This window comes from Cebus imitator, unplaced genomic scaffold (assembly GCF_001604975.1).
Source record: "Cebus imitator isolate Cc_AM_T3 unplaced genomic scaffold, Cebus_imitator-1.0 Scaffold491, whole genome shotgun sequence".
In the NCBI taxonomy this organism is placed as follows: domain Eukaryota; kingdom Metazoa; phylum Chordata; class Mammalia; order Primates; family Cebidae; genus Cebus; species Cebus imitator.
Window position 1 is genome coordinate 2,179,752 of NW_016107806.1, and position 26,563 is coordinate 2,206,314.

At 56.4% G+C, this 26,563-nt stretch overlaps 3 protein-coding genes across 17 annotated transcripts in view; all 3 read left to right on the plus strand.

Moving 5' to 3' along the window:
• DCST1 (DC-STAMP domain containing 1) overlaps positions 1-1,178 on the plus strand; it is an 18,542-nt gene extending 17,364 nt beyond the window's left edge. The window contains exon 14 of the mRNA XM_037733089.1: positions 863-1,178. Within this exon, the coding sequence (XP_037589017.1) occupies positions 863-1,114 (252 nt within the window). The 3' untranslated portion in view covers positions 1,115-1,178. The remainder of the gene's footprint in view (positions 1-862) is intronic.
• Positions 1,179-1,529: 351 nt separating this feature from the next.
• ADAM15 (ADAM metallopeptidase domain 15) lies at positions 1,530-13,859 on the plus strand. Of its 14 annotated transcripts, XR_001820285.2 has the most exons (24): positions 1,530-1,721; positions 2,887-2,993; positions 3,635-3,711; positions 4,123-4,201; positions 4,363-4,439; positions 4,531-4,723; positions 6,315-6,380; positions 6,461-6,529; positions 6,607-6,776; positions 6,912-6,996; positions 7,483-7,631; positions 7,711-7,885; positions 8,168-8,260; positions 8,383-8,687; positions 8,778-8,973; positions 9,247-9,324; positions 10,391-10,463; positions 11,299-11,437; positions 11,843-11,912; positions 12,501-12,575; positions 12,662-12,732; positions 12,992-13,063; positions 13,335-13,459; positions 13,554-13,859. XR_001820285.2 is itself a non-coding variant. In XM_017513434.2 (23 exons), the coding sequence occupies exons 1-23, from the start codon at positions 1,643-1,645 to the stop codon at positions 13,594-13,596; spliced, it is 2,595 nt and encodes an 864-aa protein (XP_017368923.1). In that variant the 5' UTR covers positions 1,530-1,642; the 3' UTR covers positions 13,597-13,859. The 14 variants fall into 14 exon arrangements, 10 of the variants coding, with proteins under 10 accessions (XP_017368923.1, XP_017368925.1, XP_017368926.1 ...); XR_005197540.1 differs by lacking the exon at positions 12,662-12,732 and having other exon boundaries at positions 12,992-13,205; XR_005197541.1 differs by lacking the exon at positions 12,662-12,732 and having other exon boundaries at positions 12,504-12,575; positions 12,992-13,205.
• Positions 13,860-13,950: 91 nt separating this feature from the next.
• EFNA4 (ephrin A4) lies at positions 13,951-20,158 on the plus strand. Of its 2 annotated transcripts, XM_017513457.2 has the most exons (5): positions 13,951-14,340; positions 14,427-15,006; positions 17,415-17,701; positions 18,038-18,106; positions 19,461-20,158. In XM_017513457.2, exons 2-5 carry the CDS (start codon positions 14,894-14,896, stop codon positions 19,595-19,597), a joined length of 606 nt encoding a protein of 201 aa, XP_017368946.1. In that variant the 5' UTR covers positions 13,951-14,340; positions 14,427-14,893; the 3' UTR covers positions 19,598-20,158. The 2 variants fall into 2 exon arrangements, with proteins under 2 accessions (XP_017368946.1, XP_017368943.1); XM_017513454.2 differs by lacking the exons at positions 13,951-14,340; positions 14,427-15,006 and adding an exon at positions 16,887-17,073.
• The last annotated feature ends 6,405 nt before the right edge of the window (positions 20,159-26,563 follow it).

Below are 26,563 nucleotides of genomic sequence, written 5' to 3' on the forward strand. Positions count from 1 at the left end.
CAAAAAAAAAAAAAAAAGGAAAAACAAAAAACAAAAAAAGAACATGCTGGGATTCCTTGATAGGGTCATGAAGCAAACTGAATGTGAATGACAGATGGAAATCTGCAGGACAGTCATTCCAAGCAGAATGTGCAAAGACTCAGAGTCCAGAGTGAATGCCAAGTGCCAGGGCTAGTCTCGGGAGAAACTGGCAAAAAGAGACAGCATTCAGGGAGGGCTACAGGCTAGAAAGGGACCAGACAGTGGAAGACTCTGAAGGCCAAACCCAGGAGTTCTGCCTGTCTGACAGGCAGTGGAGCCTCTGGAGTTTCTTGGGTAAAGAGTGGCTGCTTCCCAAGTAAGGTGGCCTGTGAAGAATCTCTGACAATTGTGTGGATGTCATGAGAAATGGCAGGGAGGATAGCGAACTAGGCTTGGAGTTTGGAATCAGGGCCCTTGGGGTCCGGCCAAGTTGGATTGTTTACTATCAAAATGCCTTTGAGAGTCACTTCACCTTTCCCATCTGTAAAGTGGGGATAGCAACAGTGATAGCCGATCTGGCCTGCTCACGTCTCAGCCTCGCAGTGAGAACCAAATAAGATGATTTACGGGAAAGTGCAAATGAGAGTTGTGGCTGATATCCACCCTCAGAGAGCCTGGAGGGTGCATCCTCCCATTCTCCATCAGAGTTGGGGAGGGAGACTCTCAGGACCCATTTCCATAGCACCCTGCCTGGCCCTCCAAGGGTTTCCTTTGTCCAACCCAGCCTCCTCCAACACGCGGGCATTATCAGGCCTGGCGACTTCATACCGGAAACGCTGTCCAAGTTCCCCTTCTTTCCCGCCTCGCCCCCCGGCTGGCGCTAACGCCTACCTCCCAACAGCGCCATCCGCTGGCGGATATCCTGCACCGCCAATGCCCGCTCCTGCGCCGCTGGCTGCGCCGGCGCTGCGTGGTATGCCAGGCGCCCGAGACACCCGAGTCCTACGTGTGCCCGACGCTGGACTGCCAGGCCGTGTACTGCTGGTCGTGCTGGGGTGACATGCGGCAGCGGTGCCCGGTCTGCACGCCCCGCGAGGAGCTCTCCTCCTCCGCCTTTAGTGACAGCGACGACGACACTGCCTACGCGAGGTGAAGAGGCGTCCTGCTCGCTCTCCCGCCCCGTCCTTCCCTGTTAATAAAATGCTCTGTACGCTTCACGTGGGTCGGGGACTGGGGTGAGCCGCGAGCTGCCTCGCCGGCAGTCGGGGGAGCCCGCCCGCCCGACCGCCCCAGAGCCCGGCCGAGCACAGGAGGCAGGGAGGCCGCGAAGCTACTAGGGAAGGGTCCGGACCTGGGGCCGGGTGAAGGCGCGCCGCCCAAGCCGGTCGGATCCTGCCCAGGCTTCCACCCTGCGCACTTGCGGGAAAGCTGCGGAACCGAGCAGCGCGGACAGAGCCGGCGTCGTGGGCGGGATCCCGACTCCCGAGGCACCGGGCGCGCGGCGGGGCGGGCCTTGCCGAGGGCGGAGCCTGGCTCGGGGCCGGGTGGGAGGGGGCGGGCCGGGGCGGGGCCTGGTGGCTGCGCGGCGCTGCTGGGTGCTCTGAGGCGACCCGACCGCCGGCCGCTCCTCCGCGCGCTGTCCCGCACCTGCTGCCCTTGCCCGGCCCGCGGCGCCGCTGCCATGCGGCTGGCGCTGCTCTGGGCCCTGGGACTCCTCGGCGCGGGCAGCCCTTGGCCTTCCTGGCCTCTCCCAAATATAGGTGAGTCCTCGGCCTGGAGTGGGTCGGGAGGCGGACTGGGAGGAGGTGCAGGGAAGTCGGAAGGCATTAGGGTAGTGGGGCGGGACAGAGACCCTAGGAGAGCCCCGCCAGAGCGCGGCCCGCCCTGGTCCGCTGTCCTGGGCCTAGGGCCTGGTGACTTGGCGATGGAATGGAGAGGGAAGGAGGGGGGATGCCGGCGGCCCCCCCCGACCCCTCCTGCCTGGTCATCCTCCGCGCGGTCCCTGCGGACACTTTCAGGTTCAGGTACCAGGTACCGAAGGGCCTGGCCGGCGCCACTTCAAGATCGTGGTGAGAGGGTCGCTGCTCCCCAGGACTGACATCTTCACTCCTCTGGGGCCTAGCTAACCGTTCCACCCAGTGCCAGGGCACTGAGCGGGCATGGCTTGTAGGGTTTAGTGAAGAGGATTCTCTAGTCCTTATTTTGGGCCTGGGGCCGCCAGGCACGCCTCACCCTGGTGCTGTTGTCACCAGTGCCTGGCCTAGCGGGAGGGGTCTGGGAGGAGCGGGGAGAAAGGAGAATTGGCCGGGAAAGAGGCTGGACGCCAACTCCTCCTTGCAACTTTCACTTCCCGCTGCTGTCTTGGGCCGGGGACTGAGAGGGCAGGCGCGGGTGGAGCGTCCGGAGGAGAGAGGGCCATTGTGTGTGGGGGGGTGAAGCGGAGGCTGTGGGCAGCGGGTGTGCCTGACTGGGCATGAGGGTGTTTAGGGAGGTGGGGGTGTTTGCACTGCACACCCAGAAATGGGCGTTCCTGGCATCTCGATGTGAGCAAAGGGGAGGGTGAGCGGGCACCCAGCCACAAGGCTTAGCTGTCTCGAGGGGGCATTCCAGGGGTAAGGGGTGAAGAGTGATTGGGAGGGAGTGGGAGCAGGGGAGGGTTCCTGTGAGAACCTGGCATTGGCCGGAGGGGGACAAGGAGGGCCACAGGCTGAGCAAGCCGAAAGTCTTTCTTGGGAACTAGTGGATGGCGAGATGGGTGGAAAGCCATAAATTGGAGAGACACCCCATCTTCCAGTAGTCTCCTTGAAGTCCCAGCATGCAATGCAGAAGTCCCTCAGGTACCTAAGCGCCTTGATGGGCACCTGCCACCCCAAGCCCTGGTGTCTATTCCCTCAGTACTATCTTGGGGTGTCCTGGGACCTGCAGGTGGCACCAAGGAGCAGCAGGCAAGGTCAGAGAAGGCCCCAAGTGGGCCCTTGGAGCCCCAGGTCCTTCAGGACGACCTCCCAAATAGCCTCGAAGAGGTGCTTCAGGTGAGATCACACTCCCCTCTAATTAATAAATGAATCCACATACACGCCCCAACATAGTCAGGTGTCTCAAGGCCAAAACTTGGTTGAGGAGCTGGTGGGTAGAGCTTGCTGTAGTGGGTCTATCCCAGGCCCAGCTGCTTTTCCCACCACACCCCAGCACCTGGCTTCACTTATCTCCCCCGCCCTCTGCACACACATCTGTCTGCCTCAGCCCCACCCAACCCATCCATCTCCACTGGGGAAATTCTGCAGCCAAACTTGCTTTCTTTATCTCATGTCGTTGGTTTTATCGGGGGGTTTTCCTGATTTGGAAAGAATCAGGACATTACCAAACCACCCCCCCGCAACCCATTCTAAAGCTGAGTCAGAGGAAGGGCTGGGGCTTGTGCTGGGTCCTCCACGATGCTTCCTCTCTGGGCAGGAAGCCGAGAAGGGGCGGCTCAGATACCTTCCTTGACCTCCCCACACAACCCCCCAGAACAATGCTCCAGGCCAGGCAGGGCTTCCTGGCCCCTCCCCTGGGATCCCCCCCACCAGTGATCTAATTGCTGCTGCTCTCCTGAGGCCTGAGGTTTTCTGGTTACAGGGGTTGGGAGTTGTTGGCAGGTCTAGGGAGGTGACCTGCCCTCTGGTGCCCACAGAGCAGTCTGCCTGAGCCCCTGAGGATCAAGCTGGAGCTGGATGGTGACAGTCATATCCTGGAGCTGCTACAGAATAGGTAATAGTGATGGTGGCAGTAATAGTGACCACAGGGCCAACAGCTTGTATAGCATTTATTATGTGCCAGGTACTAAGTGCATGCATTCATTTAATCCTCATAAAAATCCTGAAAAGGAGATACTATTATATATTATCATTCTCATTTTATATATGAGGAAGTCAAGGCACAGAGAGGTTAAATAACTCACCCAAGGTCACACAGCTAGTATGTGCTGAAAACCAGATTGGAATTCAGATAAACATAGTCAGTGGCCCAACCAGTATACTTTGCCGCCCCGGGGTGGGGGATTAGAAAGGTTGGCTGGGCGGTGGCCTGGTCTCCGGCCCCTCACTACCTCCAGGCCTCCACTTGTCAATGCACAGCCTGGGAAGTGGCTCAAGCACTGCCCTCTTTTTCTTCACTCCACAGGGAGTTGGTCCCAGGCCGCCCAGCCCTGGTGTGGTACCAGCCCAATGGCACTCGGGTGGTCAGTGAGGGACATACTCTGGTGAGTCAGGTCCTCTTGTGCCATTTTTGGCTTCGGGGGAAGAGGGAGGGAGTGACTGGAGGGTGAGAGGACATTGCATATTTTTGCCATCAAGCTAGACTCCTCAGTTCCAGTCCTAGTCTACTCTCTGAGACAGTGCTAATGTTGTTTCTGTGCTGTAGGAGAACTGCTGCTACCAGGGAAGGGTGCAGGGATACGCAGGCTCGTGGGTGTCCGTCTGTACCTGCTCTGGGCTCAGGTATACTGGGCGGATCTGATGACAGTAGAGAAAGTAAGGGGACCCAGGCATGGAGCTGAAATGTTCTCTGACTTCCTTTCTCTTTCCTTAGAGGCTTGGTGGTCCTGTCCCCAGAGAGAAGCTATATCCTGGAGCAGGGGCCTGGGGACCTTCCAGGTCCTCCCATTATTTCCCGAATCCAAGATCTCCACCTGCCAGGCCACACCTGTACCCTGAGCTGGCAGGAATCTGTGCACACACAGACTCCACCAGAGCTCCCCCTGGGACAGCGCCACGTTCACCGGGTGAGGATGAATGGCAGAGGGGCTGGCCTTCAGTTGTCTTGAGGGCTGACCCCAGACACTCTCAGCTATGTGTTCACAGTACAATAGCTCCTGCTAATGGGGCAATTTCCATATGCCAGGAACTTTGTGAGCATTAGCTTGTGTACTCCTCCCATACCTAGGAGGTAGGTGCTATCAATTGCTCGATTTTTTTTTTTTTTTTTTTTAGAAGGAGTTTTGCTCTTGTCTCCCAGGCTAGAGTACAATGGTGTGATCTCAGCTCACTGCAACCTCTTCCTCCCAGGTTCAAGCAATTCTCCTGCCTCAGCCTTCCGAGTAGCTGGGATTACAGGCACATGCCACCATGCCTGGCTAATTTTTGTATTTTTAGTAGAGACGGGGTTTTGCTATGTTGACCAGGCTAGTCTCAAACTCCTGACTTCAGGTGATCCACCCGCCTTAGCCTCCCAAAGTGCTGGGATTACAGGCATGAGCCACCATACCCATCCTAATAGCTCTATTTTAAAAGGAGGAAACCTTATAAAAAGTATCCAGGCATGGTGGTGTGCACCTGTAGTCCCAGCCACTTGGGAGGCTGAGGTGGAAGAATCGCTTGAGCCCAGATGGCAGAGGTTGCAGTGAGCCAAGACTGAGCCACTACACACCACCCTGGGTGACAGTGAGACCTAGTCTCGAAAAATAAAATAAAATAAAATGAGGAAATGATCTGAGACAGGTTAGGTGGTTTGCCCAAGGCCATACAACTAATAAATGCCATCTCCATTTATTAGTTGTATTTGGCTCAAACTCTTCATCTGTCTTATGATCCCATTTGCAGAGATCTCTCACTTGGTTATAGATAATACATAGTTACCAATGATAATGCAATATAAGCCCTGTTTCCTAATTTGTAAAATGGGAATAATAAAACTACTTGCTGTATAGAGTTGCTGGGAAGATTAAATCAGTCAATATAGATGTAAAGTGCTTGGAACTGGCCGGGCGCAGTGGCTCATGCCTGTAATCCCAGCACTTTGGGAGGCCGAGGCGAGTGGATCATGAGGTCAGGAGTTTGAGACCAGCCTGGCTGATGTGGTGAAACCCCATCTCTACTAAAAATACAAAAATTAGCCGGGTGTGGTGGCAGGCACCTGTAATCTCAGCTACTCAGGAGGCTGAGGCAGAGAATTGCTTGAACCCGGGAAGTGGAGGTTGCAGTGAGCCGAGATCACGCCACCGCACTCCAGCCTGGGCAACAAGAATGAAACTCCATCTCAAAAAAAAAAAAAAAGTGCTTAGAACTATGCCAGGCATGTGGTAAGTGACAGAGTTGGCTATTGGGATTTTCAAAAATTATTATATATTTAAAACTTGAAAAAAACCCACTGAGTTTGGAGCCAGAAAAGCAGGGGTCTACTCCGAGCTTCATTATTTACTTCCTGGTTCTCCTCGGCAAGTCCCTGAGCCCTCCGGGCCTCAGTGGCTCATCTTTAAAATAGGCTCTTCACCCTCCTGTTTGACCCACAGAGTAGTAGTGGTTGTATGTTGCTTAGCCCTGCACAGCTTCTGAGTGTGAGCGGCATATTTGCCTGATACTCCTTCTTGTCCATAGTGGAGGCGGGATGTGGTGACAGAGACCAAGACTGTGGAGCTGGTGATTGTGGCTGATCACTCGGAGGTGAGCCTGTTGGCCCCTGCACATCCTCCTCCACCCTGCACCGCCCCGCCGCCTTGCACATCACCTCTCTCGGCCTACAGGTCCAGAGATACCGGGACTTCCAGCGCCTGCTGAACCGCACACTGGAAGTGGCCCTCTTGCTAGACACAGTGAGTGCTGGACAGGGCGGCAGCTCCCGGCCCCCTGACTGTGGCAACCCCTCTTCTGAGCACCAGCTCTCTTTCAGTTCTTCCGTCCCCTGAATGTACGAGTGGTGCTAGTGGCCCTGGAGGCCTGGACCCAGCATGACCTGGTGGAGATCAGCTCAAACCCAGCTGTCACCCTCGAAAACTTCCTCAACTGGCGCAGAACAGATTTGCTGCCTCGATTGCCCCACGACAGTGCCCAGCTGGTGACGTAAGGGCCCTAGACTCAGCCAGAGGGACCAGTCCTGTCCTGGCCAAATTCACACCCCTTCAGTGCCCTACTCAGCCCCTGAAGCTCTGACCACAGTGGCTCCTGGCCCTGAACTTTGGCCTCCCTGTCCCACAGTGGCACTTCATTCTCTGGGCCTATGGTGGGCATGGCCATTCAGAACTCCATCTGCTCTCCTGACTTCTCAGGAGGCGTGAACATGGTGAGTTATTTCCAGGTCTCCTCCTCATTCCCAATTCAGTTCCTCCCAAGTGTGGTGGCATTTATTGACTGAAACCCCTCTACAAAGTTGCCCAACCACAAAGCTGCGGGTATAGAGGGTGGAGGTGCGTGATGTGGCCTGTGCTTTCAGGGAGCCCTCGCTTGTGGCCAGTTTGTCACAGTGTACACAGCCATCTCCTGTGCAGTCTTCCCATTTCTTGGAGGATAGGACGCAGCTGAGGCCCAAAGAACAGGGGTGATCTCCAAGGGCCATGCAGGGAGAGAGGGGGACAGAGCTGAGCTAGAACCCAGGTTTCCTGCCACCCAGGCCTGGGTTCTCCTACTTCAGAAGCAATTCAGGAGGCAGGCGGTGCTGCTGAGTGCCCATGAGGTCAGATGAGGAGGGAACAGGAGCAGACAGGGTGGGCTGGGCACTGTGGTGGAGGCAGGCTGGGACTGGACCTGGGGTATCCCTCCCCAATGACAGGACCACTCCACCAGCACCCTGGGAGTCGCCTCCTCCATAGCCCATGAGCTGGGCCACAGCCTGGGCCTGAACCATGATTCTCCTGGGAACAGCTGTCCCTGTCCAGGTCCAGCCCCAGCCAAGACCTGCATCATGGAGGCCTCCACAGAGTGAGTAGCTGCAGGATGTGGGGTGGTCAAGGAGCAAGGAGAAGCTCCCAGCCCCAACCTTCTTTGCCACCCTCCCCAGCTTCCTGCCAGGCCTGAACTTCAGCAACTGCAGCCGACAGGCCCTGGAAAAAGCCCTTCTGGATGGAATGGGCAGCTGCCTCTTCGAACGGCTGCCCAGCCTGCCCTCTATGGCTGCTTTCTGCGGAAATATGTTTGTGGAGTCGGGCGAGCAGTGTGACTGTGGCTTCCCGGATGTGAGCCCCTTGTCCACAACCTTGCCCCACTCACTTCTGTGCCCTCACCCCGGCTCATGAGCCCTCTCCCAGCCTCCTGAGCTCCTCTTGAGTTCTGAAGGGACTTCCCAGCCCTCTCCTACTTGCCCTGTCTGTGGGGACAGCACAGAGGTTGCTGGCTGTAGCTCCCGCTTGCTGTGTAGCCCTGGGCTTCCTTCTGGCCTTGGCCTGTGGGAGGGGAGGGATTGGAGGGAAGCTCACAGGAGGCGCCTGCTGATGCTCAGCCCGTGTGCCCGCCCACAGGACTGCACTGATCCCTGCTGTGATTCTTCAACCTGCAAGCTGAGGCCGGGGGCACAGTGTGCATCCGATGGACCCTGTTGTCAAAATTGCCAGGTGGGTAGAGACTAGACTGGCCACCGAGAGCTCACCTGCCGGGGCCAAGGTGGAAAGGGTCGTTCTGACCCCCTGGCTGGGTTTACCCATTGCCCACACTAATGCTCATCCACCCTCCACAGCTGCGCCCGTCTGGCTGGCAGTGTCGTCCTACCAGAGGGGACTGTGACTTGCCTGAATTCTGCCCAGGAAACAGCTCCCAGTGTCCCCCTGATGTCAGCCTAGGGGATGGCGAGCCCTGCGCTGGTGGGCAAGCTGTGTGCATGCACGGGCGCTGTGCCTCCTATGCCCAGCAGTGCCAGTCACTCTGGGGACCTGGGGCTCAGCCCGCTGCACCACTTTGCCTCCAGACAGCCAACACGCGGGGAAATGCTTTTGGGAGCTGTGGGCGCAAGCCCAGTGGCAGCTACGAGTCCTGCAGCCCTAGGCAAGTGAGGAAACCTGGCTCCTCCTTTGGGTTTCTGTCAGCCTTGGCCCTGCTCCTACTGACTCTGTGTGCCCTTCCCCCTCCCCCCAGAGATGCCATTTGTGGGCAGCTCCAGTGCCAGACAGATAGCACCCAGCCTTTGCTGGGCTCCATCCACGCTCTAATCTGGGAGATAATAGATGTGAACGGGACTGAGCTGAACTGCAGCTGGGTGCACCTGGACCTGGGCGACGATGTGGCCCAACCTCTCCTGACTCTGCCAGGCACAGCTTGTGGCCCTGGCCTGGTGAGCATCCTGGGTGGGCAAGACCAGGTGTGAGAAGGGACGTTTGGACCACAGTGAACAGTGCCCAGTCTTCACCATTCACCAATATAAAAGGCAGGGACTCCAAGGGAAGTCAGTTTCTTACTTCAGATGGAGCAAAATCCTATCAACCCACTCAGCCTTGGTTTCCCCATCTGTAAATGCAGAGTGTGGCCTCAACTTTGTTGGCCTCCCAGTTCCATTAAAGCTCTGTGGGAATCTGATCTATGCTGTTTTCTCCCCCACCCGGGTCAGGTATGCATAGACCATCGATGCCAGCCTGTGGATCTCCTGGGGGCACAGGAATGTCGAAGCAAATGCCATGGACATGGGGTAAGCTGGGATGGGGGAAGTGGAAGAGAAGCAGGGAGCCTCTGGAAGGGAAAAGGAAGCTGGGCTTTGGAAACAGACATATCTGGGTTCTAATCCCTGCTCCACGACTTCCTCGTTGTGTGACCTGGGGCAGGTTACTAACTTCGCTGAGCTCAGTTTCGCCACCTATCAAATGACTGTAATAGTAATATCTGCCTACTGGAGTACATAAGATGAGTATGAGAGCATCTAGCACAGGCTGGGCATGGTGGCTCACGCCTGTGATCCCAGTATTGTTTTTGTTTTTTTGAGACAGAGGCTCGCTCTGTTACCCAGGCTGGAGTGCAGTGGCACAATCTCGGCTCAAACGTTTCTCATGTCTCAGCCTCCTGAGTAGCTGGGATTACAGGCATGCAGCACCACACCCAGCTAACTTTTGTATTTTCAGTAGAGGTGGGTTTCACTATGTTGGCCAGGCTGGTCTCGAACTCCTGTGAGGTAAGTGATCCGCCTGCCTTGGCCTCCCAAAGTGCTGGGATTACAGGCGTGAGCCACTGCACCCGGCCAAATCGCAGGATTTGGAAGGCCAAGTCAGGAGGATCACTTGAGGCAAGGAGTTCAAAACCAGTCTAGTCAACATAGTCAGATCCCATCTCTATCAAGGAAAAATGTAAAAATTAGTCAGGCATAGTAGTGCACACCTGTGGTCCTAGCTACTTGGAAGGCTGAGGCAGGAGGATTGCTTGAGCCCAGGAGTTTGGGGCTGCAGTGAGCCATAATTGCACCACTGCACTCCAGCCTGGGCAACAGAGTGAGACTCTGTCTTACTTGCTGTCTAAAATTAAAAAATTAAATTGAATTAAATTAAAGAAAGGAAGCATATAGCACAGTGTCCAGCACAGAGGAGGTGCTCAGTAAGTGTTAGTTTGATCTGATTTGCTCCAGTGTGGATAAAGACCCTCTCTGGTCTCTACACATCATACCCAGCACAACCTCCAGTTGTAGAAATCCGAGATCTTGAGAAGCTGGAGATAAAGAGACAGTTCCAGAGTGCAGGGCTCCTCATTGCTCTCCTTCCATCTCCTAGGTCTGTGACAGCAACAGGCACTGCCACTGTGAGGAGGGCTGGACGCCCCCTGACTGCACCACTCAGCTCAAAGGTAGCATGGGGGTGGGGGAGAGGGGCAGCTGGGAGGGCAGAGCGGTTCACGCTTTATCTTTCCCCCTTGACCCTCTCTTTCTGACCCCTCTTTGCTGCTGGTTCCCTGAGTCTGTGCCCCTTGACCTCTTCACTCTCCCTGATCACTTAATTTCACTCCCTGCACCCTGCTCCTTCATGGGTCTAGAGTTCTTAGCCCTGCCCTCTTTTTTTTTTTTTTTTTTTTTGAGACGGAGTTTCACTCATGTTACCCAGGCGGGAGTGCAATGGCGCGATCTCGGCTCACCGCAATCTCCGCCTCCTGGGTTCAGGCAATTCTCCTGCCTCAGCCTCCTGAGTAGCTGGGATTACAGGCACGCGCCACCATGCCCAGCTAATGTTTTGTATTTTTAGTAGAGACGGGGTTTCACCATGTTGACCAGGATGGTCTCGATCTCTTGACCTCATGATCCACCCGCCTCGGCCTCCCAAAGTGCTGGGATTACAGGCTTGAGCCACCGCGCCCGGCCCTCTTTTGTTTTTTTTTTGTTTGCTTGTTTGTTTTTTTGAGACGGAGTCTTGCTCTGTCACCCAGGCTCACTGCAACATCTGCCTCCAGTTCACTTGATTCTCCTGTCTCAGCCTCCTGTGTAGCTGGGATTACAGGCACCCACCACCGCACCCGACTAATTTTTGTATTTTTAGTAAAGATGGGGTTTTACCATCTTGGCCAGGCTGGTCTCAAAATTCTGACGTCATGATCCACCTGCCTCAGCCTCCCAAAGTGCTGGGATTATAGGCGTGAGCCACCGTACCCAGCTAGCCCTACCTCCTTTAAACCTGACTTCCACCCACAGCAACCAGCTCCCTGACCACAGGGCTACTCCTCAGCCTCTTGGTGTTACTGGTCCTGGTGATGCTTGGTGCCAGCTACTGGTACCGTGCTCGCCTGCACCAGCGACTCTGCCAGCTCAAGGGACCCACCTGCCAATACAGGTATGAGCATCACCTCCTTGCTACCACTTCTTTCAACTTGGGACAGTGCTGAAGCCTGCCTCACCTCTGTAGCCCCTGCCACCTGGTTTTGAGCCCCAAGCCCCTTGGACCTTAAACTTGCTAACTGCCACAGCCCCACACCTTCCTTCCCTATACGTGCCCACAGCTCTTCACCTCACAGCTGTGCCCCTGTGGGATGGCTGGAGTGCTATGGCCATTTATCCCCAGGGCCCCTATGCTGGATAAGCCGGGCCTTCCCTCAGCTAATCAACCCCTCCACTGCACAATTTTACCTAAATCACACACAAGTACCTGCAAAGGGATAATGCCACTCAAGGATGGCATAAGGTAGAGAACAGGGTCTGAGCCTGGGCCCTCTCCCTCCTTGCCTTTCCTCATGCTTAGGGCAGCCCAATCTGGCCCCCCTGAAAGGCCAGGACCTCCGCAGAGGGCCCTGCTGGCTCAAGGCACTAAGGTGAGTCCCGGATGCCAGAGGAAGGGGACTGTAGCTTGGCCGGGCAGCCAGCTTGTGCCCTGAGGGGTAGGCATTAGAGGCTCCAGACTCAGAGAAAGGCTAGCACTGCCCAAGAGTCAGTCGAAGGAGTCAGGGCCAGCCCTTCCCTTCCCTTCCCTCCCCACCCCTGGCTACAGGCAGAGAAGCTGAGTCCAGAAGAGTGGGGAGGGCAGCCAGCTGGAGCAGGGGCTGCTGGGCTCCGTCCACTGGCTGAGAGGTGGCTTTGAGAGGTGGGTCTATCCATGCCCCCGGCAGAAACCCCAGAAGGGTACAAGGGCGGTGTTGCTCAGAATGGCCTTCCGTGGGCCCAGATCACCATATTAGAAGGGCTGGTGAGCACCCCCGCCCTGAGCCCTCTGCTCGGATGATGGGAGTGTGTGCATGCCCTGTCCACTTGCCCCCCACCTGCATGCACCTGCATAACTGCATGCATACTGCCCACTCCCCGGGCCCTGCCGGCCCTCCCTGGGCACTGACCCTTCTCTGCCCACTCTGTCTCTCTGCTTCCTCTTTCCCCTCTGTGCCTGTCTGCCCCTCCTACCCTCTCAGCAGGCTAACGCTCTCGGCTTCCCGGCCCCCCCTTCCAGGGCGCTGCCGCCTGACCCTGTGCCCAAGAGACTCCAGGTAAATCTGGGCCAGGCCCCGCCCTGAGCTAAGGCAGGTGGGAGGCTTGATACCCAACTGCAGTTCTCATCCCTGCTCCCTGCCAGTGGTGCTCTTCATTAGGTGATCGGGGTGCCCCTCAGCCTTCAGACACTCTGAGCCCCAGCAGCAGCAAAGGGTGAGCCTCCTGCCTTGGCTTCTACCGCTATCTGGTGGTCAGTGGCGGGACTGCAATTGGCCAGGGCCTCCGCGGTTGACCTACACCTTCCTCCCCTGAGACATCAGCTGGCATGCCTCCAAGCCCTCTGCGCATGCCCTCATTCTCTCCTGCCCCCTGGCTGACTTTGCATGTTGACTTGAACCCCTCCGGGGAATCTCTTTGCATGCCTACTGCCCCTGGCTATGCTCTCACAGCCACCGCCCCTCTCTCTGTTCAGGCTGAGCTGGCTGACCGACCCAATCCCCCTACCCGCCCTCTGCCCGCTGACCCGGTGGTGAGGAGCCCCAAGGTAACGGTGCGGGGAGAGAAGGGTACAGACTCTCCCCCCACCTAGGGCTGTGGTGCTGGTAGCCATGACGGTGGTGGCAGTGGCGAGATGTCCCCTCAGTGTATGAGGGCACATATCCCAGTGGTGCCTTTAATGGTGACAGGTTTGTTTGCAGGCAGAGGTGACCTCTGGTGCTGCCCCCAAGCTGGTGTTTCCCAGCACCAGTGCGTTGGGCGTGGGTATCATGAAACCCCCCCACACCCAAGCCGGCCTCCTGACTTCTCTCCCTCAGTCTCAGGGGCCTTCCAAGCCCCCACCCCCGAGGAAGCCACTGCCTGCTGACCCCCAGGGCCGGTGCCCATCGAGTGACCCGTCTGGCCCAGGAGCTGGAATCCCGCCCCTAGTGGTACCCTCCAGGTAGGCAAGGAGGAGCTCTGGAGATGGGTGGGTGGGGCCAGTGATCCAGGGGAAGGGACCTCTGACCCTTTTTTCTCTGCTTCCCGCATTCCAGACCAGCGCCGCCACCTCCAACAATGTCCTTGCTCTACCTCTGACCTCCCTGGAGGTTCCGCTGCCTCCAAACTGGATTTAGGATTTCAAGAGGCGGGTGTGCCCTCTGGAGTCCCTTACCATGACTGAAGGAGCCAGAGACTGGACGCGGTCCGCACCGTCACGCGCTGTGAAGCAGCACTCTGGCGACCTGCCCGCGTAGTTGCAGCTGGGGCTTGGGGAGGGGCTGGGGGTTGGACAGGGCTGAGGGAGGTGCGCACAGCCTGTCTCTGCTCAGCTGCAATAAACGAGACATCTTGGGAGAGTTCCTTGGAGTTTGTCTGCTCCTAGAAGCCGGGTCGCTCCTGCTGCGGTTCCAGGTCTGGCCGCCAGGAGACGCTGCCGCCTCAGACGAGGGAGGGCTGTTGTGGGCGGGAGTACCAGAATAGGTCGGCGTGTGTCCCCGGGATGCTCGCGGCTTACCTCTGCCCAGACTGGGGTGGCTCTCGGCGCAATCTGTCAAGCTGTTGGACCTGCCATCCCCGCTCTGACCATTTGCTGAGAAAAGTGGATCTGGCAGATGTTCTCAAAGCCCCGGAGCCAGGGCGGAGCGGGGCGGCGGCTCCCACGATCCCAAGGCCGCGCACCTGCCTCCTCCCTCTCCGCCGCCGCCACCTCAGGGATCGGGAACAAAGGTGCTTTGTACAGGCCGCAACCACCTCATTACTTCGTCTTCGGGACTGGGGCTGCTTGGGCCCCCAGCCCAGAACGAAGGTGTGGGGCGGCAAAGGACAAACGCCAATCCCAAAGTGAGCATCCTAGCGCGTCACCTAAGGCTCTTTAGAGAAGGTGGTCCCAAAAGCTGTGTTGTCCCTTACGCTCGTACTAGCCCTAGATCTGCAAAGAAAACGGGGCAGTGTATGAAGGTGGTTGGATAGGGTTCACGGATCCTCGTTCACGCCTCACTTTCCCCTATCTGGGCAAAGGTTATGTGTCCTTATGTAAAATCTTCCAAACTTCTAATAAGGCAATCTACCCTGCACTAAAGCAGACACGAAAGCATGACCTCCCTATAAACACTGCGGATGGAATACGCCCTTCCTTGCAGTGCGGTGCAGCCTCAGCGGAAGCTTAGGCGAACCCGGCGCGCACTGCGGCGCACAGAGGGTTAACTGGAGTTGGCGCTGGGTGGAGAGAAGGAGACGCGCTCCCATTGGCGGAAAGTTATCCAGGGGCGGGTCTGTGAATCCGCGCACCCCACCCCCCTTTCCACAACCCCCCACTTCACTTTGTACCTTTCTCGCCTCGACTGTGAGGCAGGCCGGGACCTGCCGGGCCAGACCAGACCGGACCTCGGGGGCGATGCGGCTGCTGCCCCTGCTGCGGACTGTCCTCTGGGCCACGTTCCTCGGCTCCCCTCTGCGCGGGGGCTCCAGCCTTCGCCACGTCGTCTACTGGAACTCCAGTAACCCCAGGTAGCCGGGCCGAACCGGGCGTGCGCCTAGCTAAGACTGCGCGCTCCTGGGCTTTGCGCGCGCTCGCCATTCGCTCTTTGCGCGGCGCCGCCTGAGCCTGGCCGCGCGCCGGGGCTCCTTTGTTTGAGCCGGCGGGGGAGGGGGGAGGGGGGAGGGGCGAGGCGCTCCCTGGGTCTCCCCACAGCCGTTTTGTGTTGGGGGGCAGGCAGAAGACCCTCAGCCCCGTGGGTTGCCTAAGGGGTCTTGGAGCTGGGGGGTCTTTGCCCTCACTCTGGGCTCCGCCCCCCTCGCTGCACTCCTGGCGATCCCCAGCCTCCAGCCGGCTGGAGCTGGGGCGGACGAACTTGAGAGCGAGGGAGGGGGCTTTACTCTTGCGATAGAGCATGGGTTACTCTCTTGCCCGTTGGGTCTCACCTCTGGCTCTCGCTCTGTCTCCTGATCTCATTTGCTATCTCTGCTTTCATCTCTGTCTTTACTGGTCCTCTGTTTCTTTCCAGTGTCAGCCCTGCCCTTCTAGTTGAATCGCCTCTGGGCAAGTCTCCTGACCTTGCTAACCTCATTTATCTCACCTGTATAATGGGCTAATAATACCTAGTACCCTGGGAAATCCGGCGGGGTAAGTGAGGTCATGTATGTAGAGGAGGTGCAGGGTGTGCAGATATAAATTATTCTTTCTCTCTCCTGAGCTGCCTGCCTTTGAACCTCACTCTATTTTCCTGTTTCCATCCCCCTCCCCAAATCTCCCTGCCTCTCTTCTGTTTCCCATCTGTTTTCCTTTCTGATTTTCTACTTGAGACAATCTGTGACTCTATTCATTTGTTCACTCACTAACATTTAAACACAAACTGTGTGCCCGGCCCTGTGCTAGGTTGCAGGGGATGCCACTATATAGATGAGAAGATCAAGACCCTGCCCTCTGGGATTCCACAGACTCCGGAGAGCCTGCGTAAAGACAGGTCATTACAATACCAATACCAAGTGATGAGAGCTATTGTTGTCCTTGGACCCTGAATTCCTCTATCTCTGTTACAGACCAGTGCCTCTGAATCACTGTTAAAATGCAGGTTTCTCACCCCCAATCTTAAGGTTTCTGACTCATTCATTCAATCCACAAATATTTATGAAGACTGTCTTGTGGTGGGCACTTTTCCAGGCACTGGGGATGCGGTGGAACAGAACTTACCAAGGCCCTGTCCTCGCTCAGCTTGCGTTCTATGTCTGGGCTGACTCAGCCCAGGAATCTTCATTTCTCATCAGAACTGCTACAGGTGGTCCTTGGACCACCCATTGGAGGCCTCTCCTAAGTCACGCTTCACTGTGTTTATGGTATGGGTGGTGGATCATGCAGCTTTCTGTACAGTGGGGAGCAGCCCGTTCTAGCCCTTCCCTCCTGTGCTGGCTTCCCCAGGCAACTCCCAAGAGGTGGGGGAGTCCCAAGAAGACTGAAGACTGAGTGGTGTGTGGACTCCCTGCCATGCCTGGCACTTCCTCCTCCTGGCCAAAAAAGGGAGGCACCTGGCACCCACTCCTTCATTTTTTTTTTTTAATTTTTAGAATTTATTCATTTAGAGACCGGGTCTTGCTCTGTCACCCAGGCTGGAGTACAGTTTCATGATTAATAGCTCACTACAGCCTCAAATTCATGGGCTCAAAGGATCCTCCCGCCTCAGCCTCCCAAATAGCTGGGACTACAGGAGTACACCACCACTCATGGCTTTTATTTATTTATGGTAGAGACAATCTCACCATGGTGCCCGGGCTGGTCTTGAACTCCTGGCCTCAAGCAACCCCCCTGCCTCGGCCTCCCAAAGTGCCAGGATTCAGATGTGAACCATTGCACGTGGCCTCTCTCATTCTTTTTTTTCCTTTTCTTTTTTTTTTTTTTTTTTTCTTTTCACTTTTGGGTTGAAGTCTAAAGGATACTGTTCCTCACTTTATGTCTGTGTTTGAGGAGACCTTTCCCAGCCCTTGTCTGCACCTGTGTCTGCAGCCACACTGTGGGTCATGTCCATATCTGTACCTCCTTGCCTCCCTGCCCAGCGTCTTCACAGCATCCATCCACCTGAGGTTGGTCAAGCCTGGTGCTGTACCACACCGAGCGTTGGGCACCGGGGCCAGAGAGGTGTGTGGCAGCCTGAAACACAGGGCGTGGTGACCCTCCTCGCATCTAAGCTGTGTGGTTATGGGCACTGCAGGCCTCAGCCTCTCAGAACCTGTGAATCAATCATCTCATCCATTTGTCACACTCTGTCTCTTAAGAGCTGTCAGTCTGGGGACCTCCAGCCTTCCTGAGCTTCTCTGTCGCTCATGGGCTGGCAGGGGCCTCTGAGAAGGGGTGTCTCTGGCCTCCATGGCCCAGCCATGTGGTGCCCTCCCCTCCTCAGCCCACTCCTGCCTTATGCCTGCAGGCTGCTTCGAGGAGACGCCGTGGTGGAGCTGGGCCTCAACGATTACCTAGACATTGTCTGCCCCCACTACGAAGGCCCAGGACCCCCTGAGGGCCCTGAGACATTTGCTTTATACATGGTGGACAGGCCAGGCTATGAGGCCTGCCAGGCAGAGGGGCCCCGGGCCTACAAGCGCTGGGTATGCTCCCTGCCCTTCGGCCACGTCCAATTCTCAGAGAAGATTCAACGCTTCACACCCTTCTCCCTGGGCTTTGAGTTCTTGCCTGGAGAGACTTACTACTACATCTGTGAGTGGCCAAGGGCATGCTGGACACCTCCTGGGAAGGGTGGGGAGGGGGAAGGAGAGGCCTGGGAAGAGGAGGGGGCTGGTCTCTAATGGACATGGAGGGCGGGCTGAACTCAGGACTGAGGAGGGAAATGTCTAGAGACGAGAAAGTAGGAGTGAGGAAAGGGGCCGGGAGGTGAGAGGCCTGGATGGGGCGGATACATGGTTGTGGCCCCAAAGTAAGGAAATGCTTTCCAGGGACCCGGAGGGAAGAAAAGCTGGGAGGGTCTGAAACAGTCTAAGCCATACAAAGGGGTGACTCCCTGTGCTAACTTCTTCCCAATTTCCCACTACCCAGCGGTGCCCACTCCAGAGAGTTCTGGCCAGTGCTTGAGGCTCCAGGTGTCTGTCTGCTGCAAGGAGAGGAGTAAGTGGGTTAGGGCATGGACCCTACTGGCTAATTTGGGGCCCTGGAAAGGAGGGAAGGAGCGAGAAGAATCTGGGAGCATCAGACCACAAGGGTACCGGAGAAGCTTCAAGCTGTGACCTCTTCTCCCCAGTTAGCCTTGTGGGAGCTTCCACTGCACCACTGTCCCCCAACTTTTTTTTTTAAGAGAAAGAGTCACTGGGCATAGTGGCTCATGCCTGTAATCCCAGCACTTTGGGAGGCCGAGGCAGGTGGATCACCTGAGGTGAGGAGTTCGAGACCAACCTGACTAGCATGGTGAAACCCTGTCTCTACTAAAAATACAAAAAATTAGCCGGAAGTGGTGGCACATGCCTGTAATTCCAGCTACTTGGGAGGCTGAGGCAGGAGAATTGCTTGAACCTGGGAGGGGTTACAGTGAGCCGAGATCACGCCATTGCACTCCAGCCTGGGCAACAAGAGTGAAACTCCTCAAAAAAAAGAAAAGAGACAAGGCCTTGCTGTATTGCCCAGGCTGGAGTGCAGTGGCAGGATCATAGCTCACTGCAGCCTCAAACTCCTGGGGTCAAGTGATCCTCCTGCCTCAGCTTCTCCAGTAGCTGGGATTACAGGCCTATGCCACCACGACTCGCTAAATTATTTTTTATTTTTTGTAAAGATGGGATATCACTGTGTTGTCCAGGCTGGTCTCGAACTCCTGACCTCAAGAGAGTCTCCTGCCTCCCAAAGCATTGGGATTACAGGCGTGAGCCACCATGTCTTGTGCAGCCTCACTGTACAATACTTTTTTTTCTTTTGATACAGAGTCTCACTCTTGCTCTGTCGTCCAGGCTGGAGGGCAGTGGTGTGATCTCAGCTCACTGCAACCTCACCCTCCTGGATTCAATCAGTTCTCCCGCCTCAGTCTCCCAAGTAGCTGGGACTACAGGTGTGCGCCACCCAGCTAATTTTGTTTTTTCTTTTTAGTAGAGGCGGGGTTTCACCATGTTGGCTAGGCTGGTCTTGAACTCCTGGCCTCAAGTGATCCACTCGCCTTAACCTCCCAAAGTGTTGGGCTTACAGGTGTCAGCCATTGCACCCAAGCTACTGTACACTTTTTTAAGGTGGGCCAAGAGAACAGAGTGTCCGGGGCAAGGCCCTTCAAGGCCCTAGCTGGGTTGGTTGTCTCTAGTGCCAATTTGGGGAAGGTTTGGAAGTTGGGGCTTAGAAAGGATGAGGTCATAGATCATGGGAAGGGAGTGGCTGGTTTGGGAGACCCTGGAGGACGGGAAAGGAGGGAACTGCTAATGGGAAGGACAGGAAGGGGGCCACGGAAGTGGGAAGACTGATCAGTGCTACCGCCTCCCCCTCACAGAGTCTGAGTCAGCCCATCCTGTTGGGAGCCCTGGAGAGAGCGGCACATCAGGGTGGCAAGGTGGGGACACTCCCAGCCCCCTTTGTCTCTTGCTATTGCTGCTGCTCCTGATTCTTCGTCTCCTTCGAATTCTGTGAGCCAAGCAGAACTTCCCTCTCACCCCAAAGAGCCAGAGCCCTCCCAGGACCCCCTGGAGGAGGAGGGATCCCTGCTGCCTGCACTGGGGCTACCAATCCACACCAACAAGACGGACCATTGATGGGGGAGATCAGAGGGTCTGAGGTGACCGTTGCAGGTGCCTGTGCCCTCATCATAGACTAAAGAAGAACTGCAGGCAGCCCTGGACACCCTGAAGCACAGGCAAGACAAACACAGGTGTTTTGCAGGCTGTTCTGAGGGACTCAACCTGTCCCCCAGGAGGACTGGGATTTGGTACGATCAGATCAAGCCAGCTGAGGGCCAAGGCTGAAGACCTGGGGACAGGTGGATTGCTGGACCAGGGCAAAGAAGCAGCCCTGCTGTCTGTGCTCTGTGGACCTCTTCCCTGGGGCAGCACCTTGCTCCCCCCAGGGGGTCACTTGCTTGTCTTCTATGAAGACGGACTCTTCATGAGGTTGAATTTCATGCCAGTTTGTATTTTTATAAGTATCCAGACCAAACCTTCAATAAACCACCCATCTTTCTGTTGCCCTCCTCAACCTACTGCCCTCAGGCCCCTTCTCTGATAGCAGGACTCCCTGTGGCCTGTGCTCTCAGCTTAGCTTGGCCTGACCTCCATGCCAGCTGTGCTCAGTCCATCCATGCCAGGCCTCAGTGGGCACCCCTCTGGGCAATGTGGGGTGGGTGCCAGTGGCAGCTGTGGAGCTTGGCACCCTCTCTTACCTCCCCAGCCGGCTTCCTGTGCTGAGGAGGGGCAGATGCTCCTGACAGCCCATCCGCTTGGGGCCCTGCCCAAGTCCTGGTAGCACCAAGCAGGGTGCCCAGCAAAAGCAAGGCCTAGTATTAATAGAAAGACAGCATCTGGGTTTCAGAATGCCTGGGTCCCTGAGAGCTGGTCATCCCTCTCCCTCCCCAAGGGCCCTCTGGGCGGTGCCTGGCCTAGAACTGGGAAGGTGGGGTCAGATCAAAGCCTCCTTCCCCAGCGGCCTCTTTGTTCTTAGCTTTTATAAGGAGGAGGAGGTGGGGCTGAGGAGGGAGGGCCCCCTCTGCTCTCAGCCCACACTGTCTCTTCTACCTCTGGCAGGCGAGGCTGTGATCCCCACAAGGCCAAGTGGGGCCCTCTTTCTGAATGGTGCCCTGGGTGGTGCCTGGGTAAGGGGCGCCCCTTCCCCTGCAGCTGTGCTTTACCCGCCCCGGTGCCCCGCAGCCTCCACTGGCACGGTGCCGGCCTGCCTGGCACCGAGCCAGCGATCGATAGGTGGCTGTTGTGCTGATTAGCTCGGCCCGGCTGCGGCAGCTAGAGGCAGCGTGTGAACACGGTTAGGCGGGTGCAGGGGAGACGAGGAGGGGGGCGGAGGGAGGGCTCTAGGGGTCCAGAGACCGACACAGAGGTGCTAGAGTTTTCGAGCTCCTCCCCCACCCTCTTGCACACCTAGGTCAGATCCCGGTCTCTCCGAGGGGGCGGGTGCCCTGTCCCCTGCCACCACGCGGCGATTTCGGCTGCCCTGTCCCCTGCCACCACGCGGCGATTTCGGCTGCCCTGTCCCCTGCCACCACGCGGCGATTTCGGCTGTCATCGTTCATGTTAATTCCATTGCTCTGGCTGAGGCCTTGGGCAGCACCGCGGGCAGAGCAGACCCCAGTCAGTCCCTTCCCCCATTCGAGGCCACCTTTCAGAAAATGCCTCTTGTAGGTAGGTGCGTGTATCAGGACCTTCACCCCAAACCTTGGTCTTTAGCGGGGGTGAGGCTCTGGGGCGCAGAGGAGAGGGTGGCGTCGGCTGGAGAAGCTATGGGCTCGGTCTTCAGGTCCTGGGTTCAAGTTCCATCTTTACCGTCAACCAGGAGGGTGTCTATACGTTGCCGTGGAAACCGACTTACTGCTACCTCCGCCCCTCCCAAGTGAAGCCATAGGCGGAGTAGACTGGGAGCGACTGGTTAGCAGCCCTTGCCCTGAATTGAGAACTGTGGGGGTCTCACCCAGCTCCCAACGGCCCCAGGCCACCCCCGCTCTTCGCTGAACAAGGCGGGCGCGCTCGCTCCCGCGGCTGGGGCTGGCGCGCGGATCCGCTGCTGATAAGAACGCATGTGCGAAACAGACGCGGGGCCCTGTCGCCTTTCCCGCACTCAGACGCACGCCCTCACTGTCGGGCCCTTCCACTTAACACGGACACACGCCCCTGCCGGCCGCCCGGCCCCTTGCAGGTGCAAGGGCGGATGCCTCTGCGACCCAGGGAGCGGGGCTGGGGAGGTGGGGCGCGGGGCGGGGGTTTGTAAACTTAGGACCGCCCAGCCACAGGCGCTCAGGCCAAGCCGGCCTTCCCTACACTCACTTTCCTCATAGCCTGCGCGGGCGGCTGATTCAGTCCCGGGGCGCGTCCCCAAGGAAAGCCAGGGCCAAGTCCACTCATAGGCCCGAGACCGGCTGCAGGTGCTGGGAGGACTTCCTTGCGCAGGGCCTACCCACGAGAAGTCCTCGAGGCGCGTTCCAGGGTGCGGTTCCAGGAGGCTGGGCACACCTGCAAGTTTTGGGGCGTCACCGATCTCCCCTAAACTCAGTAGCGTTAGGTGGCTCAGGGTGGGGCCCTCAATTTGCTGGGCCTGCCCTAGTCTCTCCCGAATAGATGCGAAAATTCCACTCCTTTTTACCTCGCCCAATCACCCTGTTTGAAAGCCTGAGAGTCTCAGCGACCGGGAATCCTGCTCCACACTTTCTGGGGTTGCAAATCTTCCTTTTCTTCTCCAGATTCAACCCTGAAATTTTGTTCTTTTTCTGTCACCTCCCCTTTTTCTTCTTCCCTTTTGTTAGTTCCTTCTTTCTCTATTTTTCATTCATTCAGCACAGCGTGAGCTTCTAGCGCGCCTTTCTTTCAGTAGGCCAGTTGCTAGTTGTGGTCGTCGGGGGATCCCCAGCGGTGACGCAATTGAAAAGGGTGCACTCTGGCTTCTAAATAGCCAATAGAATCCCGGGGCCTGGGGCATGAGGTCATCAGCGGTGATGCCCATTGGTTCAGGTCTGGAAGTGAGGAGGGGGTCCCCATAGCAACCGACGGTGCGTCCGAGTGCAACCCGGAGGGTAATGTTTGCCTGAGCTGCTGTGGCAGCTTGGGTGGGTGCTTGGGATGGGATGCGGTGGAGCTCAGCTTCCCAGGTCCTGCACCCCTAGCCCGGCAAGCTCTTATTTCTCTTGAGATGCTTTTTCTCACTCAAAGTAATGGTCAGGACAACTTAACGCAGAAACAGTAGGAGTGGGTTGGTTATTGGCGACAGCATTGGGGTCCTGGGTGCAGAGCTGCTGCCACCAGGAATGTTAGTGCTGAGATCCTGTGTTCATCTGCATATCGTCTGCATCTCATTTGCATTCTCTTCATTTAAGGTCAAAGTGGGCAGACATCTCCACATCCCCAGCCCTGTCGCTTGTCTGTTTCTGGAATGTATCCCTGAGTGGCTCTGTAATCTGTCCCTCAGTTCTCCACCTTCATACCCCACCTCTCCTCCCACTCTCCAGTGTCTGCTGGGGACAGGATAGGGGCAAAGCCAGCTACAGGAGAAAGGATAAGGAGTTTGTTCTCCCTCTGGATGTTTGGTGACAGATGGGGAGTGCTGGTCTGTACTGCCTGGAGACTAAATTGGCAAAGCCAGTGGTGGGGGAGGTGCCCCGGCTGGGTGGAGGGTCTCCGGGGCCAAATCACCCACATGCCTGGCAGGGTGCTGGAACTAGGGATGCCTGGTTCCAGCAAGGGGCAGGCCCGCCCACCTGTCTGGTGCCAAGGCAGCTTCCTTCCTCCAATTAAACACTAATGAGGTGTCATTAACCCTTACCTCGCCTGCCAGCCCTCAGGTGGAACTCAAATTCGTGGTCTCACACTGAGGGAAGGGGAGGAAAGGAGGGCTTCTGGGGAGCTGAGTGGTGGTGAGGGGACCAAGAGAAAGGAAGCCAGGGTCAGAGGCCTGAGCAGCGTTCACGGTTATCCTCGGGGGGCTTCTGGAGTCTAGAAATGGTGTCCCACTGGGAGAATGCTTGTATTCCTTTGTTCCTTGATTCAACAATTACTAAGCACCTCACCTACTCCTACTAAGTAAATACTGGGCTGCATACTAGATGCTGGGGATACACACTTGCAGAAGACAAGATCCTTTCCCTTAAGGGATCTTCAGATTGCCCGAGGAGAGAGACTGGCCAATGAATAATTATAATGCAAAGTGAAGATGCTAATACAGAGCTATATATGAAGTGTTATGGGAACACAGGGAAAATGGGTCGTCAGAGAATGCTTTGATTTTGAAGGACAAAGTTTATAGCAGAGAGGGATGTATAGAAGTCATGCTGTCTGTAGGCTTGACAGTGTGAGGCTGTGTCTGGATGTGTTTTCAGGACTGCTGGTGTCCGCCCTCCCAGAGCTGCATGTTTGGCATCGTATATATGTGTGTGAGTGTGTGTGTGTTGTGTCTGGAATCCCTTCTCCTGAAACACATTGTGGTTTTATTACAGATCAATGTTTGCTGTGAAGCTCTTGAGCAGATTGGCCTGAACCTGCCCAGCCCAGGGGAGGGGAAGTGGAGAACTGATGTTGGTTTCTTGGGAAAGGGTGGGCAGGCACCATCTTCACACCTGGGCCCCAGACCCCTGGCTGCCCAAGTGGCAGCAGGCTGAACAAGGAAGGAAAAGTGTTGGGCCCCAGACTTTGGTAGGGTGTGTCCAGGCCGCAGTCCCCTCTGTCCCTAACTCCTCAGAGGAGACACAGAGACACGGGGGTTACTGCTATCCCTCCCCACCAAGATCTCAGGCCCCCTCCCCCAACCTGTTCCTCTTCTGTCTGTGGAGGAGCAGGCCGGCTCAGACCTGTTCGCTGGCTCTCCCACAGGGATCGGATCCTTTCCAGGGGACACAGAGGGCTGGGGAATGCTGGAGCTTACTGGGCGGCCGCCAGATACTCCACCCTGGCCCTCCGAGGCTCCCTCCATCCTGGATTCTCCCCACCCACTCTAGGGTGCCACTCTTCGGGTTTTTGCCCAGACACAAACATCTTTGCCAAGGAAGCCTTCAATCACTAGGCAGAGGGTGGGGGCCAGAGCTCTGGCAGGGAAGACTTGTTGTGGGGGACTGGTTGTGAGCTACTCAGAGACCTCTGCTCCAGTCTCTCTTCCTCCTCGAAGTCACTTTCTTCCTTCCTTTCTTTCTTTCTTTTTTTTTTTTTTCCTTTCTTTCTTTTTCAAGAGGCAGGGTTTCACTCTGTTGCTCAGGCTGAAGGGCAATGGTGTGATCATAGTTCACTGCAGCCTTGGACTTCTGGGCTCAAGTCATCCTCCCGCCCCAGCCTCCCAAAGTGCTAGGATTGATTGCAAGTGCGAGCCACTGCGTGGGCATGGCAGCCACTTTCTAGAAAATGAAACTTTGGCGAAAGTCTGGATCTAGGAAGACTTTTAGGGTTTAAGGAGAATCTCTGGAGTCTGAGGAGAAGGTCAAGGACCCTTTTTTCCACACCGTCAAGGATGGTGAGCTTTTTTTTTGACTGTAACCTCCTCATTTCATCTAATCTTTTCCTACCCCTGCCACACTTTCCAAGCCCTAGGTCACATCTCTCACTGTGATAGCCGTTAGGAAAGCTTGGAAATGAGGGAGCATAAATGGGAAAGAGAGTCTGGGCTGGTCTAGGTGGGCAGACCTCAGGAGATAACCTCTTCATTTTGCTGTTGTTGTTGTTTGTTTGAGACGGAGCCTTGCTCTGTTGCCAGGCTGGAGTGCAGTAGCGCAATTTCGGCTCACTGCAACCTCTGCCTCCTGGGTTCAAGTGATTCTTCCACCTCAGCCTCCCGAGTAGCTGGGACCACAGGCATGCTCCACCACGCCCGGCTGATTTTTGTATTTTTAGTAGAGACGGGGTTTCACCATGTTGGCCAGGATGGTCTCAATCTCAACCTTGGGATCCACCCGCCTTGGCCTCCCAAAGTGCTGGGATTACAGGCGTGAGCCACCGCGCCTGGCAATAACCTCTTCATTATAAGAAACCCTCCATGAGTCCAGTGCCTCTTGGATCCTAAACATGTGCTAAGTGCTTCCCAGACATTATGTATCTTTTTTTTTTTTTTTTGAGACGGAGTTTCGCTCTCGTTACCCAGGCTGGAGTGCAATGGTGCGATCTCGGCTCACTGCAACCTCCGCCTCCTGGGTTCAGGCAATTCTCCTGCCTCAGCCTCCTGAGTAGCTGGGATTACAGGCACGCGCCACCATGCCCAGCTAATTTTTTGTATTTTTAGTAGAGACGGGGTTTCACCATGTTGACCAGGATGGTCTCGATCTCTTGACCTTGTGATCCACCCGCCTCGGCCTCCCACAGTGCTGGGATTACAGGCTTGAGCCACCGCGCCCGGCCGACATTATGTATCTTAATCCTCATAAGGACCAGCTCCCTGAGGTGGGGCATTATTTTACAGACGAGGAAGCAGTCTCAGAGAAGTTAAGTGGCTAGCATAGCTAGTGAGTGGTAGAACTGGAATTCAAATCCAAGCCCAGGCAGCTCACTGCTGGGCCAATATCACCTTCCTCTCATCTTTTCTGGAAATACATTCAGAAGACTCACACACACCTCTACGTAACACCCCAGAGCTGCCTCCCTGCTCCAGGCTTCTTGGCTTGCTGGTCTCATCAGAGGGATCAGGACAGGACTAGAATCAGAGGTGATTACACCCCGACGCCACCCACCAAGCCCTGCATGCTAATTTCCTGTGAGCTGGACCACACAGCAGCACACCATGTTCCTGCTGTCAGTCATGGATGTGGTTCCATGTGAGCTCGAGGATGTCAGAGCACCCGCGGAGCCATGCTGACACACACGCTTGGAAGCCAGAAGACATGTGCATCCCCCTCCTGTGGCATCCAGGTTTCCCTGCTAGGACTGCACCAACAGCCTGCCTGGGCTGGGGGCACACACGGGCCCCGTGTGA

What these genes read in the sequence shown, in the direction of transcription:
- ADAM15 (XM_017513434.2), top strand. Translation starts at nt 1,643, where the DNA reads ATGCGGCTGGCGCTGCTCTGGGCCCTGGGACTCCTCGGCGCGGGCAGC. An exon ending in TGGCCCTCTTGCTAGACACA is followed by an intron (nt 6,530 to 6,606) that starts GTGAGTGCTGGA and finishes GCTCTCTTTCAG; the next exon opens with TTCTTCCGTCCCCTGAATGT. An exon ending in CCCCTAGTGGTACCCTCCAG is followed by an intron (nt 13,460 to 13,553) that starts GTAGGCAAGGAG and finishes CCCGCATTCCAG; the next exon opens with ACCAGCGCCGCCACCTCCAA.
- EFNA4 (XM_017513454.2), top strand. Translation starts at nt 16,943, where the DNA reads ATGTCTGTGTTTGAGGAGACCTTTCCCAGCCCTTGTCTGCACCTGTGT. An exon ending in ACAGCATCCATCCACCTGAG is followed by an intron (nt 17,074 to 17,414) that starts GTTGGTCAAGCC and finishes TTATGCCTGCAG; the next exon opens with GCTGCTTCGAGGAGACGCCG. An exon ending in AGAGACTTACTACTACATCT is followed by an intron (nt 17,702 to 18,037) that starts GTGAGTGGCCAA and finishes CCCACTACCCAG; the next exon opens with CGGTGCCCACTCCAGAGAGT.